The following is an 18,921-nucleotide window of genomic DNA, read 5'->3' as shown; positions in this document are numbered from 1 at the left end:
TTTGTAACCTTTTCCAGCCTGATAAGCATCAACAACGCTTTTTCTGAGGTCCTCAGAAATCTCCTTTGTTTGTGCCATGATACACTTCCACAAACATGTGTTGTGAAGATCAGACTTTGATAGATCCCTGTTCTTTAAATAAAACAGGGTGCCCACTCACACCTGATTGTCATTCCATTGATTGAAAACACCTGACTCTAAACACCTGACTCTAATTTCACCTTCAAATGAACTGCTAATCCTAGAGGTTCACATACTTTTGCCACTCACAGATATGTAATATTGGATCATTTTCCTCAATAAATAAATGACCAAGTATAATATTTTTGTCTCATTTGTTTAACTGGCTTCTCTTTATCTACTTTTAAGACTTATGTGAAAATCAGATGTTGTTTTAGGTCATATTTATGTAGAAATATAGAAAGTTCTAAAGGGTTCACAAACTTTCAAGCACCACTGTACATTAATTCAATTTTTGGCCCCTTTGGCTGCCTTGCAGTCTCTTTCAGCCAGTTTCAGCTGGATTCAGCTAGTGTTTGTACCAGAAAAAGCATGCCAGAGCAAATTATCCCAGTTTGTTAAACTACACTAGCTGTTTGTCTATTAAGTCCTGCATTATGAAATCATGCTAATGACAATTAAAGCTCTGAATGGATTAGCTCTGGTGTGGTAGCTCATGTGGTGGAAGATGTTTTTCTTATGTCACCCCTGTTCCAAAGAACACCAGCTCTAAGTTAAGAACATTTCATTTCATTATTTTTAAGCAATTGTTGGTCTACAGCATTTCTTTACATGTGCCTAAGACTTTTGCACAGTACTGTATGTTATGGGGAAGCCATGGCCAAAAGGTTAGAGAAGCAGCTTTGGGACCAAAAGGTTGTGGGTTTGATTCCCTGGACCAGCAGGAATGGCTGAAGTACCCCAACTGTTCCCCAGGCTGCTCTGGATATGTTAAATGTTGCTCAGGATAAGAGCATCTGCTAAATGCTTGTAATGTAACACCAGCTAAGTAGATGCTTTTTTTTAATTCAGATTTAAAAAATACTTAGTTAGCTATGGCCAGGTTCTTGCCCAAACTGATAATCACATCATCAGTTTTTCTCTGGCTAATCAGACACAAGGTACACCACCACACTTGCCAGAGCAGTTAGGGGTTAGGCACCTTGCTCAAGGGCACTTTAACCAGTCCTGCTGATTCAGGGAATCAAACCAGCAACCTTTTGGTCCCAACACTGTTTCTCTAACCATTTGGCCATGGCTTCCCCCATGTTTAAATTAACCTATTTGTAGTTCTTGGGTCTTTTATCTTAATGACTAGATTCATATTAATCTATTATATTACTAATTAATTTGTTCATTATAGTACTTTTTATCATAAATACTTTGTTTTGGTATTCTAGTCTTTTAAATGTGAAGCACTTTGATATTTTAACATAAAATGAAAAGTTCTATATACAAAAAGATTATTATTATTAGGTTATTATTACTCCCTCAAAGTAACACATTTTTATTATGAACTTATAAGACAATCATAAGATCATAAGCTACCTCATAAGATTAAGTGTAATTATTTCAGATTTCTTTACCACAGTATGCCGGAGTACTAGTTTACTGTTTCACCTCTAGTTTCAAAGTAAATGCATCGGCCAGCCGAATATACCATACAGTATGTTCGTTTTGCCATGCTAACATCCTATTATTCTAGCAGTTGTATTACATGCAGTGCATTTCAGAATTGGGCTTAAAAGCTTCTGCTTAAGATGGAAGTGTCCTACCTTTCCCATGCCAGAGTGGGCATGTCCAATCTTCACCACCACAGGGAATGTTGGCATGGAGATCTGAAACACAGATATAAGTGAAGGAATAAATGAAGAGTGAGTTTCCCTATCTGTTGGTTACTATTGAATCTTCTAGTTTTATTAAGTTATTATAATGTTATAAACTTCAGAATTTATAGAGACTTCATTAATAAGGACACAGTCATATCTTTCACTAATTTATTAAATTTCTGTGGATATTAATATGATTGGAGATATTAAGTATGAAAACATTCAGCATGTTGCTGTGATCAAAGTGTAATATAATAATGTATATTAGCAATATTCAGCCTTAATAAAGAATTATTACAAATATAAATTAACAATGAGTATTGTTGTTGTTGGCATCCGTCCGTCTCGGGAGACGATGGTATAGCGCTAGGAGCTGGAAGAGCACCTTCTCGAGTGGTTATGCAGACCCACTCTAGAGTGATAGTCTCTTCCGCACTGTCTGCAGACAAAGGTAGATGGTGCTCTTATAGAGGCTGACCTTGCATTCCTTCTGGTTCTCTTCTCAGTGAGCTGGATGTTTCTGTGGTTCTTTGCCCTCTGCACCCCATCTCTGACTAGAGCTCTCCATTCATCATGACTGTCTGTGATGTTTTCCCAGTTGTTAGTGTTGATGTCGGTTAGCTGCATGTCCCTTTTGCAGACATCTTTGTATCAGAGTTTTGGATGCCCAACTGAGCGAGACCCTGCGAACAACTCCCCGTAAAGTATGTCCCTTGGAATTCGACCTGGCTCCATCCGTCGAACATGACCAAGCCACCTGAGGTGTCTCAGGCTGAGAAGTGCAACCAAGCTAGAGATTCAAGCACACTTAAGGACCTCTATGTTAGCCACTTTCTCCTACCACTTGAGCTGGAGGATAAGTCTGAGACAGCAGAGATGGAAGCTGCTGAGTCGCTTCTCTTTTTTGGTGTATGTTATCCAAGTCTCGCTGCCATGTAGAAGCGTGCTGAGTACACAAGCTTGGTAGACACATAGCTTGGTTTTCTTGGTCAGAAGGCTATTGTTCCAAACTCGCTTGTTCAGTCTGGCCATGACAGCTGTAGCTTTGGCGATTCTAGAGCTCACTTCGGCGTCCAAGGAAAGGGAGCTTGAGATGGTAGACCCAAGGTAGGTGAACGAGTCCACTGCTTCGAGATGGGTATTGTTGATGGTAATCTCTGGTGTGATGACAGTATCCTGGGCTAAGAGGTTTGTCTTTTTCAGGCTGATGGTCAGCCCAAACTCTCTACAGGCGTGAGACATACAGTACAGTCAACTAACAGCTGCAATCCAGCTTCACCAGTGTGTGACACCAGTGCTGCATCATCTGCAAATAGCAACTTGCATATGAGGACTTCCCTGACCTTGTTTTAAAGCAGAGTCAGGTAATATTGTAGAATTTCCCATTGTCTCTCATGCAAAGGAAAATTCCCTCATTGCTGTCTGCGAAGGCATACTGGAGGAGCATGGAGAAGAAAATTCCGAATAGTGTCAGTGCCAAGGCGCAACCTTGCTTCACACCATTGTTCACAGAAAAGGCATCTGAGATTGTACTGTTAAAGCAAACAGTGCCATGCATGTCCTTGTGGAATGAAATAGTCATACTGAGGAGCTCTGAAGGACAACTGATCTTGCACAAGAGACTAAAAAGCCCACTCCTGCTGACTAGGTCAAAGGCCTTCATCAGGTCAATGAATGCAACGTACAGTGGGTTCTGCTGCTCTCCACACTTCTCTTGGAACTGGTGTTGTTGGTCCAACAATGAGTATATAATAGAATATAATGGAGTGCATATAGCTAGTAATGCTATTTGATTTCTATTGTGAACTAATGGGAAGATATTTCCCCAACTTTAAGAAATGAATACAGTGCTGAACTAGCGCATCAGTATCTGTTCAAAAGTTGAACTAGATTATTAACATCAACCCTGTCTCCCAAATCCTGTACTCCTAATCCCTATCCTACTCCCACTCGGGGATTGATTGTTGTGCTCGAGTGTGAGGAAAAAAAGCCTGGCCACTCATTACCATATGCTCGAGGAAAGCTAGAAACAAACAAACAAACAAACAAACAAACAAACAAACAAACAAACAAATAGAGAAAGACTTTAAAAAATGAAAAAGTACAAGGACACAAAATAAGTCAATGAATAAAATATACAAAAAACATGAAGGTATAAATTCAGACACACTGATATGAGAAAATAAATTAGTATAAAGTAAATATAGATTTAACCCTAAGCTAGTATTGCTGAATATTGAGCCATCATGAAGTGCCACTCTCAACACAACAAGTACATTTACACCTTCAGGATCTGCAATGTAGATAGCTCTAGTTACACCTCCATAGCTCTGCAACAATATCATCTAAATGCAGACTTGGAGCACTGTCGGTCTTAGATGTTGACGTTGGTTTGACCAAAGTAAATGGGAATTAATATCTCATCTCATTATCTCTAGCCGCTTTATCCTTCTACAGGGTCGCAGGCAAGCTGGAGCCTATCCCAGCTGACTACGGGCGAAAGGCGGGGTACACCCTGGACAAGTCGCCAGGTCATCACAGGGCTGACACATAGACACAGACAACCATTCACACCTACGGTCAATTTAGAGTCACCAGTTAACCTAACCTGCATGTCTTTGGACTGTGGGGGAAACCGGAACACCCGGAGGAAACCCACGGGGAGAACATGCAAACTCCACACAGAAAGGCCCTCGCTGGCCACGGGGCTCAAACCCGGACCCTCTTGCTGTGAGGCGACAGTGCTAACCACTACACCACCGTGCCGCCAGGAATTAATATGATTTTATTTGTATGAAATTCAACAATGCTACACACTTAGAAACCTAGAAAGGAAAAGACATGCTGTCACAAAAGATTCAACAGCATCCAAACAATCATGCTGACATCCGGCCATTACAACAGCAGGAGCATATTTTACAGTAATATGGATCAAAATAGACTAGTAAGGAAGGAAGGAAGGAAGGAAAATGCGACCAAATTGGTGGAAGAAATTTTTGTGCCCTGGTATTTTATGCCTATTTTCGCCCTTCTTAGCCATGTAAAGATTTCAAAACACTAAGCAGTCTGTAGTCTGTAGGAGGGGCACAGATGAGTGCAACATGAGAGAGAGAGAGAGAGAGAGGGGACAGAAGGGCAGAAAGCTGCAGAGTGTTACATAAAAGTGCCACAGTCAAGGATAGATAGAGTGTGTTTTTTTCTTTGAAACTTTTAGCTTTCTCTAAAACGCTGAAGTGATGGACCAAGTAAAAGTGCAACTGTTCTTGCTGATCTTCCTGACATTGGGCATAAAAGAACCAATGGTTGAGGGATGTAGCTGTATACATGCACATTTTCAAGATCTTTTTTGCCATTCTCAAATAGGTATGTACCACACACACACACCCACAGGATGATACTGTGAAGCTTGAGTCTGTGATAGATTGATATACGTATTCAAAGCTGTATGTGAATATTGCTATCCAGGCAATCTTGAAACAAAATACTCTAATTGAAAGAAACGTTTTCCTCTAATTTTCTTAGGAAATCCTCCGTGGAATGGTTTTCCAGGCACAAATTAGAACCAGACCTGAGTCAGTGGCATCGCATTTAATTAACCCAGAACTGTATTATCTCTGACTTTTCATAAGTATCAATCTGAGGACACATATACTGTATATTGCTTCTCACAGTGCTCTTTGCAACCTATGATTTAATACTACATCCTATAATTTAAAGCAAGAGACATATTTTCATAAAAATTTGACGGCACTGGCTTGTTGTATTTTGTCATTAAACTCATATTAAAGGTTCTTTGGCTTCTCCTTCTAGGGGAACCTTCAGTTGTTCTATGTATTCTAGGAAGCAATCATCAGTTTAAAGAACGCTTGAGAAATCATTTTTTTCTGCATACCGTGATGGTTCAGTGGTTAAAAAAAAAAAATTAATTAAAATGAATATTAAGTCCAGCATAAATCGCTGATGTTTAACACATAAAACTTTGCATATTGTTATTGTGACATTAACTTAATACTTATTTTTCATACCCAAACAGTACCATAAATGCTCTTTTTTTCTGATACCAAATGTGTAAATAAAGCTTCAGGTTGCCTTTTTAGAACAAGTCGAGACGTGTTTAAAAAGAACAAGCAACTTCTCTTATTTGAACTCTGCAATCCCCTTTCTGGTTTCTTTCTTTTTTTATTATGCCAAGACAAACAGTCCAGTTTGACTCTGTGTCTTCACTTACATAAGAAGTCACTCTCTGGGCTATAATATACACTACCGTTCAAAAGTTTGGGGTCACCCAGACAATTTTGTGTTTTCCATGAAAAGTCACACTTTTATTTACCACCACAAGTTGTAAAATGAATAGAAAATATAGTCAAGACATTTTTCTGGCCATTTTGAGCATTTAATCGACCCCACAAATGTGATGCTCCAGAAACTCAATCTGCTCAAAGGAAGGTCAGTTTTATAGCTTCTCTAAAGAGCTCAACTGTTTTCAGCTGTGCTAACATGATTGTACAAGGGTTTTCTAATCATCCATTAGCCTTCTGAGGCAATGAGCAAACACATTGTACCATTAGAACACTGGAGTGATAGTTGCTGGAAATGGGCCTCTATATACCTATGGAGATATTGCACCAAAAACCAGACATTTGCAGCTAGAATAGTCATTTACCACATTAGCAATGCATAGAGTGTATTTCTGATTAGTTTAAAGTGATCTTCATTGAAAAGAACAGTGCTTTTCTTTCAAAAATAAGGAAATTTCAAAGTGACCCCAAACTTTAGAACGGTAGTGTAACAAGAGAAGGATTTGGAGCAACAGAAGATGTAACTTTTTCTCCTCACAAAAAAAAAAGAGCATACGCTATGGCCCTGTCCACACGAGTACGTTTTTGTCGAATCTGCATAAATACTTTATTGTTTCAGCCTCGCGTCCAGACGGAGCTGGCTTTTTTGAGGTGTGAAACCGGTATTTTTTGAAAACGGGTCCCAGAGTGGGAAAATCCTAAAATGCCGGATAGCCCGGAGTCGTCTGGACGCCGAAGCAGATTTTTTCAGAAACGATGACGTATAAGCCCCGCCTCTCTAACCTTTAACCTCAGCTGCCGCCGCTAGACGCATCATAACAACAACAACAACGGCGGACTACAGGCTTGTGCTCGTACTGCAGAAACAACTCAGTCTATTACGGCTGCTACAACAAAACCTTCTGCTTTTATGTTACTGCGAGGAGCAACAAACCTTCTTGTGTTATGAGCTTGTTTTGTAAACAGCGCGTGACCTTTATACACATGCTCCATGGCTTCTCTTCCGGTTTTAGTGTATTGGTGTGGCGGCGTCACAGCGCCACATACAGGCCTGGGATATGTACTACAGCGTTTTGGGTCGTTTCCAGTGAATCGAAACGACGCCGTGTTTACGGAGATTTTTTTCAAAACAACAGCGTATTGGGTGAGGCCGCCTACTCGTGTGGACGGAGCCTATATGAGTTTGCTGTTGTTCTGATGTTTTAACGAGTTAACGGTCAGTTAATCTAATCCAGTCAGTGATTGCTGCACAATGCTGTCTCAATTCCACACGCACACGGCGCTTTATGCTCATACTAATGCTAGGAAAATATTTTCACATTTTATATTATTAATAATCCTTACCCTGCACACGGTTTGTCATGTAGTATTTAGTGTATAAAGACTATTGTGTTATTTATTTATTTATTTATTTATTTGTTAGTTAGTTTACTTATTTACTTACTTGTACTGTCTCTGTAACTATTTTACCCCTTTTCCACCAAGGCAGTTCGAGGGCTGGTTCAGAGCGGATGTGTAATCTTGAACCAGTTCTTTACATTTCAACTGCCAAAGAAACAGGTCTCGGCCAGGAAAACTGGTTCAAGAGCCGAACCAACACTTTGCTGGTCTAGAACCAACAACCGCTTCCAGCTAGTGTAGTGTCTAGTCTGCCTAATCCAGTAGTCTGCTATTTGCTGTTGTTCTTGGCACTAGCGTTGCTGGGAAAGTGTAGAAGGTTTGCAAGTTGAACCAACTCCGAACTGGCACTAGTACCAGCCCAGCACTAACACCTAGTTCGAGTTGGAGGAAAGGAGGTATTTGAAATTAAGTGTAGCACTGTGATGCTGGGAAAATTCTGTTCTTAATGTTACACCTGTTATGAGAAGGTTGACAGTCAGCGGAACTGGAATATTATGTGTGCAATTAGTGGAGCATGTCACAAGTAATTTACAAAGAATTGTATAAATGATGAATTCCGTAAGATGGTGGAATAATTGTGCTTATTAACCATGATGAATGTGGATCTCAAAAAATCTGCCAGGAAAAGGAAACTTTCCACATGCACTATGGGAAATTGCACATCAAGAAACTGTATAAAGGTTGCGAGAATCAAAAACAGTTCAAATATGAGTGTAGACATGAATGTTTGTTCTATGAAGCCTTTTAACAGGCTCTCTTTAAATGCTGTTTGATCTATCATAGTCATAGACAGAATTCTTCACTATTCTGAGACATTCATCCATCCAGCCATCTATTATCTATACCGCTCATCCATCAAGGTCATGGGGGAAGCTGGAGCCAGTCCCAGCTGACTTTGGATGAGAGGCGAGGCTCACCCTGGATAGGTCGTCAATCTGTCACAAAGCTAACATAAAGACAAACAACCATACACACTCGCATTCACACCTACTGGCAATTTAGATTAGCCAGTTGACCTTATTCGAATGCCTTTAGACTGTGGGAGGAAACCGGAGCTTCTGGAGGAAATCCACGCAGGCACGGGGAGAACATGCATACTCTACACAGAAAGGCTCCAGTCAGCTGCAAGGTTCGAACCCAGAACCTACTTGATGTGAGGTGACAGCAGCATAGATAAAAATGACAGAAACAATCCTCTGCTAATACCTGTGCTTTGGTAGTATTAATTTGCTAATACAGTTGCCGTTCCTAGTGGATCAGCCTAATCCACTAAAATACATCTCAAAATAGGTGGTGCTTACTTAATTGTGATAAAATTAAACCAGAGCTTTCTCTTGAAATCTAAAAAAAGATAGTTTATCCATATTACATACCCCTGCTCCTACAGTTCTGAGGAATTATTTCACACACACTTGTTATTTTGTCCTTTTTACTTATTAATCAGTCACATCACTGTCTCTTTTAGATGTGTCTCACAGAAACACTCATCACAGTGCAGTTTAGCTTCTACAGAAACATAATAACATCTATCACACCCCCTGTGGCCGTACCACCCACTTCAGTTTTCACTAATTTAACCATGGCAGAAATCTGATCATCTTCCACTCATTATTGCACCCTATGAATAACCTGGAATTTTCCAATGAACCATTTATTCTTTTTTCTATCATTCCAAGCGTTGGCTTTCCATCTTTGTTTATATCACTGTGATTGCGTTTACTTGTTCTCCGTGCTGTTTGCATTTGTCTCATGTGTGTGTCAAATTGTTATCATGGCATTTTTGTGTTATTTTAGTTATTTGCGGTTGCCCTTGTAGATTGCAACAGAAGGCCTGACAAGGCCTTGCACTTGTACTTGTCTAACAGAAGGCCTTACAAAGAAGCTAACCTATGAATTTGATTTTGAAATGCTTACTATGAAGCAAGCACAGATTTCAAGGAAGCAACAGCAGCTGATCCAGCAACAAGAGACAAGCAGCACTATACAGTATACAGCACCAAACTTAACACCAAACTGGATACACAGATTTATCCTATTCAACTCATGTTAAGAACAGCTGTAGCAGCCAGCAATACATGACTGACCACTAATCCCATGGGCTATCATCACCAGTGTTCTGGCTAACTCCTAACTCCTGATAGGTATAATGGTTATCCTGAAAACCTGGTCTTGGTTCAAGCTCTTTGAGACCAGACTTGAATGAGCCAAGAACTGTAAGGATTTCACACTGATACCTTGATTCTGCTAATAATTATCAGTGGTTTATAAGTAATCCCAATCACTGCATTGGCCAGATGCTCTGCCAGGTCTACATTGTTTTAGGAACCTAATGGACTGATCTACCATTGCTTGACTGCTGAGGCATCCAAACTCAGCCTCAACCATTATGTCAAATGCCCCAGATGTAAGCCAGGTGTACCATCTTGCTCATATGGCATCATTTAGGTTCTTAGAACACCAAGATGGATAACTTGCCATGGATCCAAAAGACCTGCCCTTAACATCAACATCAATTTGGTTTAAGATTGCTGAAGCATTCCATTCCATTCCATTTTTGACAGATTGGCTTGTTAAAAGTATTTTAGCTCCGAGTGGAGGACTGGACTTCCACTCCACTGTGTGCTTGGTTACTAACTGCTGGAATCCCAGTGAACAGAAGGTCTCCTCAATAGAAGAATGGTTTTGTTCATTGAAAAAGTCTGGAATTCATTGTTTTATCAACTGCAATGAGCCATGCACATAAGCAGAAGACCGACAAGAAGCACAGGATTATCAACTTGGGAAGAGAATTTGGCTGTGAACTACCAAGTAAAATACATTAAGAATGGAGCCCACCATAAGGGCTTTCTTGGCCTTCAGAGAAGGCCCAAACATATCAGCATTTCAAATGATATATTTAATTTCCTTTATTCTTTCATAATTTCATTATAATTATTTTATTTTAATTCTAATTTGCCTGATTTTCTATCAAATGTGCTGCAGAAATGAAAGGGTTACTGTCCTGAAAACATTAAAATAGAATTATCCAATGAGATTTTTTTTGTTTGTTGTGTCTTGGCAGAGAAGAGTTTAGAGCTGGCTCATTCATTGGCTAGGACTTCATTGCCGGGACAGAAGGCCATGGCGGTGTAGGTTTATGTAGGAAGTGACAAATGTATTAACCAATCGGATTTTGGGTTATAGTGAGAGGGACCAAAATTTATCACCCTAGTCCTCTCGAAGGCCAATGCTAGCTTTACTGTGAGTCAGCGCCGTCAGCGCAGCAGTGAAGTCACCTTCCAGCTGGTGTAGCGTTCATCAGTAGCGTTAGCAAATGCTAATAAAGTGGTCAAGCCAGTACTATCGAGAGCAAGTAGCACAGGCTAACGACCGAGAAACGAAGATTTCTGTCTCCAGACTCTTCTTCCATGCACGTTCGCCACAGTATTTTTTCACTCAGACTTAAGTATTCATTTCCCTCTGTAATTTATTTAGTTACTTTTAAAATCAACATTGACAACTACACACAACAGAGCTACTTGGCAGCCTGCCGCTAATCCCTTGCAAATCCTTTGCCCTGTTGCTTTTTTGGTGTGTCTGGCTAACTGTTGGCTGAGCTCAAGTCCCAGCTCTAATAGTAATAGTTCGCCACTGGAGCCCACATAGCCTCCATTAACAGGGTACATATGGATTCCACTTGGCCCCCAAATGCCGTCTAACCCACATTTAATTTGTCACATTTGAGACCTGTGGCTCCAGGTCCAGTGCCAGAGACAGGGTTGAGCCTGCATGGTGCAATCTATCCTGAACACTCACTACTTTTGGTATTTTTCAATATATCTGGTAAAATGTTGAATACTTGCAGAGGACATACTTGGATCCCTTATAAATCATAATCACTGATGCTATTGGCCATAGTGCAAAAGATATAAAGGTACTGACTTGGGTCCTATGGCTTTTGTGCTCGTCTCAGTCTGATCACACTTTTCTGCACCCTCCTTGGTCCTGTTTCTTGAACAGCACTAGAATTTTAATCATTGGTGATTCTATAAAGGCGCTGGAGTTTTCCACTTAATCTAAGCAAGACCTTTTTATTTGCAATACCAAGCCTGTCCAATCCACGACTGCTACAAAACATATTATTGAACCCTTTTAAAGGATGGAAGATTTTTAGAAGTTGGATGTTATATTAATGAATTGCATAAAAGAAGTAAATTCACTCTGCAGCAGTTTTTGCATATCATATTTAGCTTCCTATACTTTCTACACCTTATCCTTACAATGAAATTTCCTATTTTTTTTAGTGATCCGTGCTAAGATAATTGGACAGAAGATTATATCTCCGAGCTACAGCTTATATGGGGAAAAGATGATTGAGTACAAAATTAAATTGATCAAGGTGAGTTGTCCTTGTTCTAGTGCATACATGGGTAAGGAAAAGTATGTATTTGGCATAGATCCAAAAGTTGACCAAAAATTGTCAATGTTTTTAACCTTTGTCCCATATTGCATCATGCCATTTTTCAAATGGATCAAAAATCATGCATTTCTGCTGGATCCATTATGTTAAAATATACTTAACACAGTATATCAGATTACATGTTTGAGTTTGAGCTACAGAAAGAAGAAGTGAAATAAAAGACTCAACATTGCCTTGTAAATTAAATTAATTGGTTCCTTGCCAGTCATAAAGGTATGCTTTTTCATTGCCTGATAATTAATGGTAACGACCATCTGTCCAGTAATACTAAAAATAAAGGGGTAAAAGGGTCATTTCCTCGTTCCATTTCCCCAATCTTCTCTTCTTTCTTTCTTGCTTTGCAGATGTTCAAGGGCTTTGACAAAGTTGACAGTATTCAGTATATCTACACCTCAATCCAGGAATCTTTGTGCGGTGTTAAGCTGGATGCCAAAAACAAGGGTCAATATTTGCTTTCAGGTAAAAGTTCAATTCATTCTGTAAGTATTCAAATATCCCAAGATGAAATACAGGCTTTCGTCTAAACGGGGGAACAGGGGCGCTGCGCCCTCTTACTCTCGGCGTGCGCCCCCTTACCGACTCCGTGAAAACATCCCAGCAACACTATGTGACAATGTGTCTGATCATCAAATACGTTATAATTGCTCCAAAAATATTCCAATCATAGTAAATACACCACCAGACGGTGCAAAAACAATCCGAATTGGCATTTTCCAGACTGAGGCGCCATGTTGTTTAGTTGTTTACTTGTCGCGGCTGCTCTCGCGAGATTTGACATGGGTTACATACAAGGTCAGCTGACTTGTAGAGCGAGATTTCTCGAGACTGAATGACCTTTCACCCACCAGCGTGGGAGCTTTTGACAGAAGTAGTTCGCGAGTTGTTTTTGTTGACACTTGGGCATTTAAAGATGTCATCCCGCGGCACGAAGCGGAAGAAAGCCAAAGACTGTCCGGGGCAGAAGAAGATTACTTCTTTCTTTTTCAATGTTGACAGACAATTTGTTACAATTTCCCTCTCAGATAGCCTCAGAATGTCCCATTGGAGCATTTTTCAAAGGCTTTGCACAGCGGGGGGGGGACAACCGGCACCATCCCCCCCCGCTTCGCTCCCTAGCCATGGTGAGCACCCTCATACTAAATTTTTCTAGAAAAAACCCTGAAATAGGATATATGAAGGACAGCAATTTTGTGGAAAATGTTTTAGTTTAGAGATGGACAGCCTTTCAAAATGATTTCCAACTTGATATCAGATATTACGTATGTTCAAAGTTTTCCTACAGCTATGTCTTGGAATATAAAGGCTTTTATTGTTTCTTTGGTATTGTTTCACAGGATATTTGTGGCGTGATGGAAAAGTCGTAGTTGAACTATGTGGCATCACTGAGCGTTGGGATAATCTCTTGTTCGCTCAGAGAAAGAACCTCAAATACCGATACCAAAAAGGATGCGAGTGCAAAGTATGTTCTCTCATGGTTGTTGTTGACATACAGGCAATTCTAAAAGAAAAACAGAGTAATTATAAGTATGATAAGTTATAAATATAAGTACATAAAGTAAATAAATTATAAGTAAAGTATCTTAAGTAAATATACTTTAATATACAGTATGATGTATGTATTATACTACTGGTGTATGAAGATTTTCTATTTCTGGCATCCCTAGAATATCTCATTTTGTATCATATTTTATTAAAGCTCTTCATGTCAAACACTGAATTTCAACCTTGCCTTTTGTACTTAAACTTCCAGATTTCCACCTGTTCCAAACCCCGCTGCCGTGCCATTTCTCCAAACGAATGTGTATGGTTTCCGTTCAGCGAACAAACTCTTCAGGGTGTGTGCATCAAACGAACCAATGGCACATGCAACTGGTACATGGACAAGTCTGACTCACATACACAGCACAATGTTGGACAAAATGGTATGGCAGAGATGTCTGGCATCCTAGAGGTCAGAGAAAAACCCACAGAAACACTGCAATGAGTGTTGACTTCACACAAATTAGGTTTGCCCAAATGTGACACTGTCTCTGCATTCAAGTACAATATGATAATTAAGGCAACTGAAATTTCATAAATGACCCTTTAAAACTCCAAGTCAACATAAGTTTAAACTTCAGGAGCAGATAACAGGAGAACTTAACCTTAAGGTATTGCAATCTAAGCAGTTTCCTTACCTGTTTATAGGTGACAGCGGGAAAAATCGAATACTTCAGTTTTCAAAAATATACCTTTATTCTGTAAGCTAGTTATTAAGCTAACTAATATATTAATTGTAAATGGCTAGAAGTCAGTGTGTATATAATACAAAGAAAATAATCTGTGTGGAAAAAAAAAATCATTCATTTTTCTTGATATCTAGCACACTTCTGTCAAAAAAAAGTTGCCTGTTACACAATCCTCATGCGATGACGTATAAGATGTATGAACTTTATTTGAACACAAGGCATTTATTTGAACACAATACATATGCGCCAACCTGGCCAATCGAAATCAAAAGTTGCACTATTGGATTTGAACCATTTTGCAAAGTATCTACACTAATGCTAATTTCTACTTACACACAGTAAGATACAGAATTACCACATCCTTCTACAGAAAGGAAAAAAAAAAGCCTTTTCCATAGAAATAACTTACTAGCATACTACTACAAACTATTACAAAACTACTAAAATACTTATTAGTATTTATTCTCATATACTTTTTTTTTTAAACTCAGTGCTGTTATTCCTTTCAGGAAAGGCTTCACAATATATTCATTTGTGAGAGTGTTGATCATTTTGCAACCAGTATTTTCCAAAAATAATTTTTGGCAAAAAATTTGGTGTTAATACATGAATAAATATATACATCCATGTGTATACAAACACTCATCTGTGTGTAGAAAATACTTATTGCAGGTGTGGTATGTGTTGTTCATTTCATATATTCAGATTTGCTCATTTTCATTAAGAGTGTCAATCATTCACGCATCCAGATTATAGTCAATGAAATATTTCATCTATATTGAATATTTGTTTCAGCTATTACATAGGGAATATGTCTGCATATTTATAAAGGCTTTTGTCATTTCGTAATGTTGTGTGAATTTGTGCTGTGGCATTTGTGTTTGAACGCTTATACTGTACAATTTAAGTGTGTGGAATACCAGTCTTACTTCTAATTCATTAAAGCTCAGATTGTCTGATTTTACTAAAACTAAAACACTTACTACAATTACAATATAAATATTTTTTAATGTAAGTGTTGATACAGAGTTTTAAACTTTCAAATCAATCAATCAATCAATCAATCAATCAATCAATCAATCAATCAATCAATCAATCAATCAATCAATCAATCAAGCAAAGAAACAAGCAAACTAACTAACTAAGTAACTAAAAACAAAGAAACAAACAAACAAACAAACAAGCAAACAAACAAAAAAAAACTTGTTTTTCAACTCCCCAGTTCCTGGTAGGACTTTGTCTCTGTGCACCCCTTTAGATGTCTATTGCACAGTATACATATTACCTGTGTTACTACAGTACTGATATATCTACATGTATTTTTTATGTCTCACTGTAGAAAAAAGAAATACTGTATATTCTATTTTACTGTGCCAAGAATGTTCAGTATCGCATTAAAAACTCAGCGTGAATTGCGTCTATTTTATTTTATTTTTTGTAAAGCATCCGTGTATTGTTATCATTATGAGTAATGATTCATACACATACACTTACCATGTCCTTGTAGTTTGGGTAGAAAGTTTGCTCAATAAGAGGAAATTTTTCAGGTCCCAGCTTCTTATAGGCGCTTATCAGTTGAGCAAACTAAGGGAGTAAAAACAAAGGTTACCATTGTGTATCATTTCAGTAATGAAAATATTGGACTAGACTTTCCTTTCTGCACTGTAACAGGTGCTACAATAGCAAAATGATACTGCATAGCCAAAAGTATGGCTAGTAGACACCTGAACATCACATCCATATCCATTAATATGGAGTTACCCTGCTTCCAGACCCTCCCCTATGCTTTATAACAGGCAGTTTTGGAAGTTGACGTTGTGCATTGGAATGGAATGAAGGATAGATTATATTTACGAACTACATGCTTTGACATACAGACCTCCAGTTCTGTGAGTTTGTATGATCGACAGTTTCATGGCTGAACTGTTATAGCTCCAGGATGCTCTTTGTTACACAGTTACAGCACTTATAATTAACTGGGACAAGGTAGGGCATTTGGAAAACTGACAAACAAAGCCATATTGAAAGTCAGTTATTCATCAGTATTACCCAATTACCAATTGCCAATGTTTCTCTATGGAGATTGCATAGCTGTATGCTTGAATTTATATACCTGTCTCAAATAAATAATGATGAAGTAGGAACTACTTCATCATTTATGGATTAACCTAATGCCACTTTTTTTTTTTTTTTTATAAATTCATAAATGTGTGCTGATCTGAAAAACTTATAATATGCTGCTGTGGCTGAATTCTGACAATCAGGCAAGAAAAAATGAAAAATTGGGGTTTGGAAAAAATAGGGTTTTTTTTTCTTCCTTTAACATACTTTGATACTTTAATAACCCATAAATATCTTTCACCAAAATGACAAAGACATGTTTTATTTACTTGTTAATGCTCCCAAAGTTTGCCAGTTTAGCAAATGGACCAGTTGAAATAAAGCCAGTCTGAAACCTTGCTCTTTAAGTGAGAGTCACTCATCCAGTAAATTGTACATTTTGTTTAATCAATACTGGCTGTAAAAAATGGCTGTGATGCTCCTGTGCTGCAGCTGGAATGGAATCTTTAAATACTTTTAAAATATAATACTTGTCATGTTCCTGAAACCATTCCTGAACAATTTTTTACAGTGTGTCAGGGCACATTATCCTGCTGAAAGAGGTCACTGCCATTAGGGAATACCATTGCTATTTAACCACGAGTTGGCCTAGTGGTTAGCATGTTCACCTCTCGATTGGAAGATCGCGAGTTCTACTCACGGTCGGGTCATACCAAAGACCATCATAAAAATGCTATCTACTGCCGTCTGGCAAGGCACGCTGCAATACAGATGCGAGTGGGGAGTCAAACTCTTGCGGTTACCAGAGGATTAGCCCCCACTGTAACCCTAGCTATGTAATAGGCGAGAGGCCGAGGGCTACAGAAACGGAGATCGGCGCCGCCCTATGTGCCACATCGCGTGGGAAGGACTTTGATTACTGTGAAGGGATGTACTTGGTCTGCAACAATGTTTAGGTAGGTGGTACGTGTCAAAGTAACATCCACATGAAAGCCAGGACCCAAGGTTTCCCAACAGAACATTGCCCAAAGCATCACACTACCTCTGCCAGCTTGCTTTCTTCCCATAATGCATTGTGGAAAGGGGTCAGCATGGAGCAGCAAGCTGTGATGCACTGTGTGTTCTGACACTTTTCTGTCATAACCAGCATTAACTTTTTGAGCAAATTGTGCTAATAGCTCTTCTGTGGGCTAGGACCAGACGAGCTAGCTTTCACTCTTCATATATATCAGTGAGCTTTGGGTGCCCATGGGCGCCCCTGTCGCTGGTTCAGTGGTTGTCCTTCCTTGGAGCACTTTTGGTAGGTACCAACCACTGCATACTGAGAACACTCCACAAGACATTTTCATTTTGGAGATGCTCTGACCAAGTCATTTAGCCATCACAATTTGTCCCTTGCCAAAATCACTGAGCTCCTTATGCTTGCCTGTTTTTCCTGCTTCCAACACATCAACTTCAAGAACTGACTGTTCACTTGCTGCCTAATATGTCCCACCTCTTGCCAGATGCCACTGTAATGATATAATCAATATTATTCACTTCACCCATCAGTGGTTTTAATGTTACAGCTGATCGGTGTATATCATATGCACATATATGGTCTATATATAATCTGTTGTAATTTATAGTTCATAAAACTAGGGTCATTATACAGGCAAATAGCACCAGTGAAATACTGTGAAAGCCATCTCACAATTTACATTAAGCCTTTGTTGATGGGAGAGATCTAGAAAAGCGAGCACTATTAGTTTTCACTGAAAGGTCTGGTCACACTCTTGGCTTTGGCATCCGGAGCAAAAGTACATTTTTAATGTCTGTTTTTTCTTTTATTTAAAATCCCTCTATTGTTGTACTGACACTAATTGATATACACTGACACATCATGTGGACGACTGAAAATTATACTAATTCTAAGTGAGCATAAAAAGCAGTAGGAAAGTTGTATAAACATTTTGCTTCTACAATGAAAACTCATACATGCAGAAAATGGACTCACCGCCCATGGCTTGTCGCAAAGATTGTAAATAGACTCGAGTGAATTCACACTGGGAATCCCAGCATATTGCAGGCCGATGATCAGATTACGAAAGTCCTCATTCTGGGCCATGCTGAAAGCATGCTGTCGGACCAGTACAAAGTCGGGCTTGAAGGATCTGCAGGAACACACTGTTTTCATTAGTACTATGTCTAATTCAATGTTTTAATATCAGCCTTTATGAGTTCAGTTAATGTATTTATATCAAATACTACATTGTATGTTTTATAACTCATTTAATCCAAGTCATCACTGAATAATATTTTGATTTCAGTGTCAAATGAAAACCTAAAATCTAAATTGTAATGCTTGTGCTCATCTCCTCTAAAAATGGATCTTTCCTTTTAACAGAAAAATTGATATTATGCAAGAATACTTCTTCTAGAAAGGCACACCATGTCTGAACCTTAATAAATGTCATAAATGTGGCATAGTGGCCTTGGAGAGAGACTGTAATAAGGACTCCCGAAACTAATTCTGATATTTTAAATGTGCTTCAATTTCTGTACTAGCACTCTCTGTAACTTAATAACTCCTAAGTAATAACCATTTAATAACTCTACATACACTCCCCGGCCACTTTAATAGGACCGTGCTCTTGAGTCTAAGA

General features: G+C 38.9%; 2 protein-coding genes across 2 annotated transcripts in view; one reads left to right on the top strand and one right to left on the bottom strand.

Moving 5' to 3' along the window:
• The window catches only part of syn2b (synapsin IIb), a 194,748-nt gene that overhangs the window by 27,698 nt on the left and 148,129 nt on the right, over positions 1-18,921 (bottom strand). The window contains exons 4-6 of the mRNA XM_060910893.1: positions 18,273-18,429; positions 15,710-15,799; positions 1,776-1,838 (exon numbers count right to left, since the gene is read on the bottom strand). Of these exons, the coding sequence (XP_060766876.1) occupies positions 1,776-1,838; positions 15,710-15,799; positions 18,273-18,429 (310 nt within the window). The remainder of the gene's footprint in view (positions 1-1,775; positions 1,839-15,709; positions 15,800-18,272; positions 18,430-18,921) is intronic.
• Positions 4,934-15,627, top strand: LOC132874548 (metalloproteinase inhibitor 3-like). Its single transcript, XM_060910819.1, has 5 exons — positions 4,934-5,192; positions 11,812-11,906; positions 12,332-12,446; positions 13,322-13,446; positions 13,738-15,627. Exons 1-5 carry the CDS (start codon positions 5,066-5,068, stop codon positions 13,969-13,971), a joined length of 696 nt encoding a protein of 231 aa, XP_060766802.1. The 5' UTR covers positions 4,934-5,065; the 3' UTR covers positions 13,972-15,627.

This window comes from Neoarius graeffei, chromosome 26 (assembly GCF_027579695.1).
Source record: "Neoarius graeffei isolate fNeoGra1 chromosome 26, fNeoGra1.pri, whole genome shotgun sequence".
Classification (NCBI taxonomy): Eukaryota; Metazoa; Chordata; class Actinopteri; order Siluriformes; family Ariidae; genus Neoarius; species Neoarius graeffei.
This window is presented reverse-complemented; position numbering and strand designations above follow the sequence as displayed.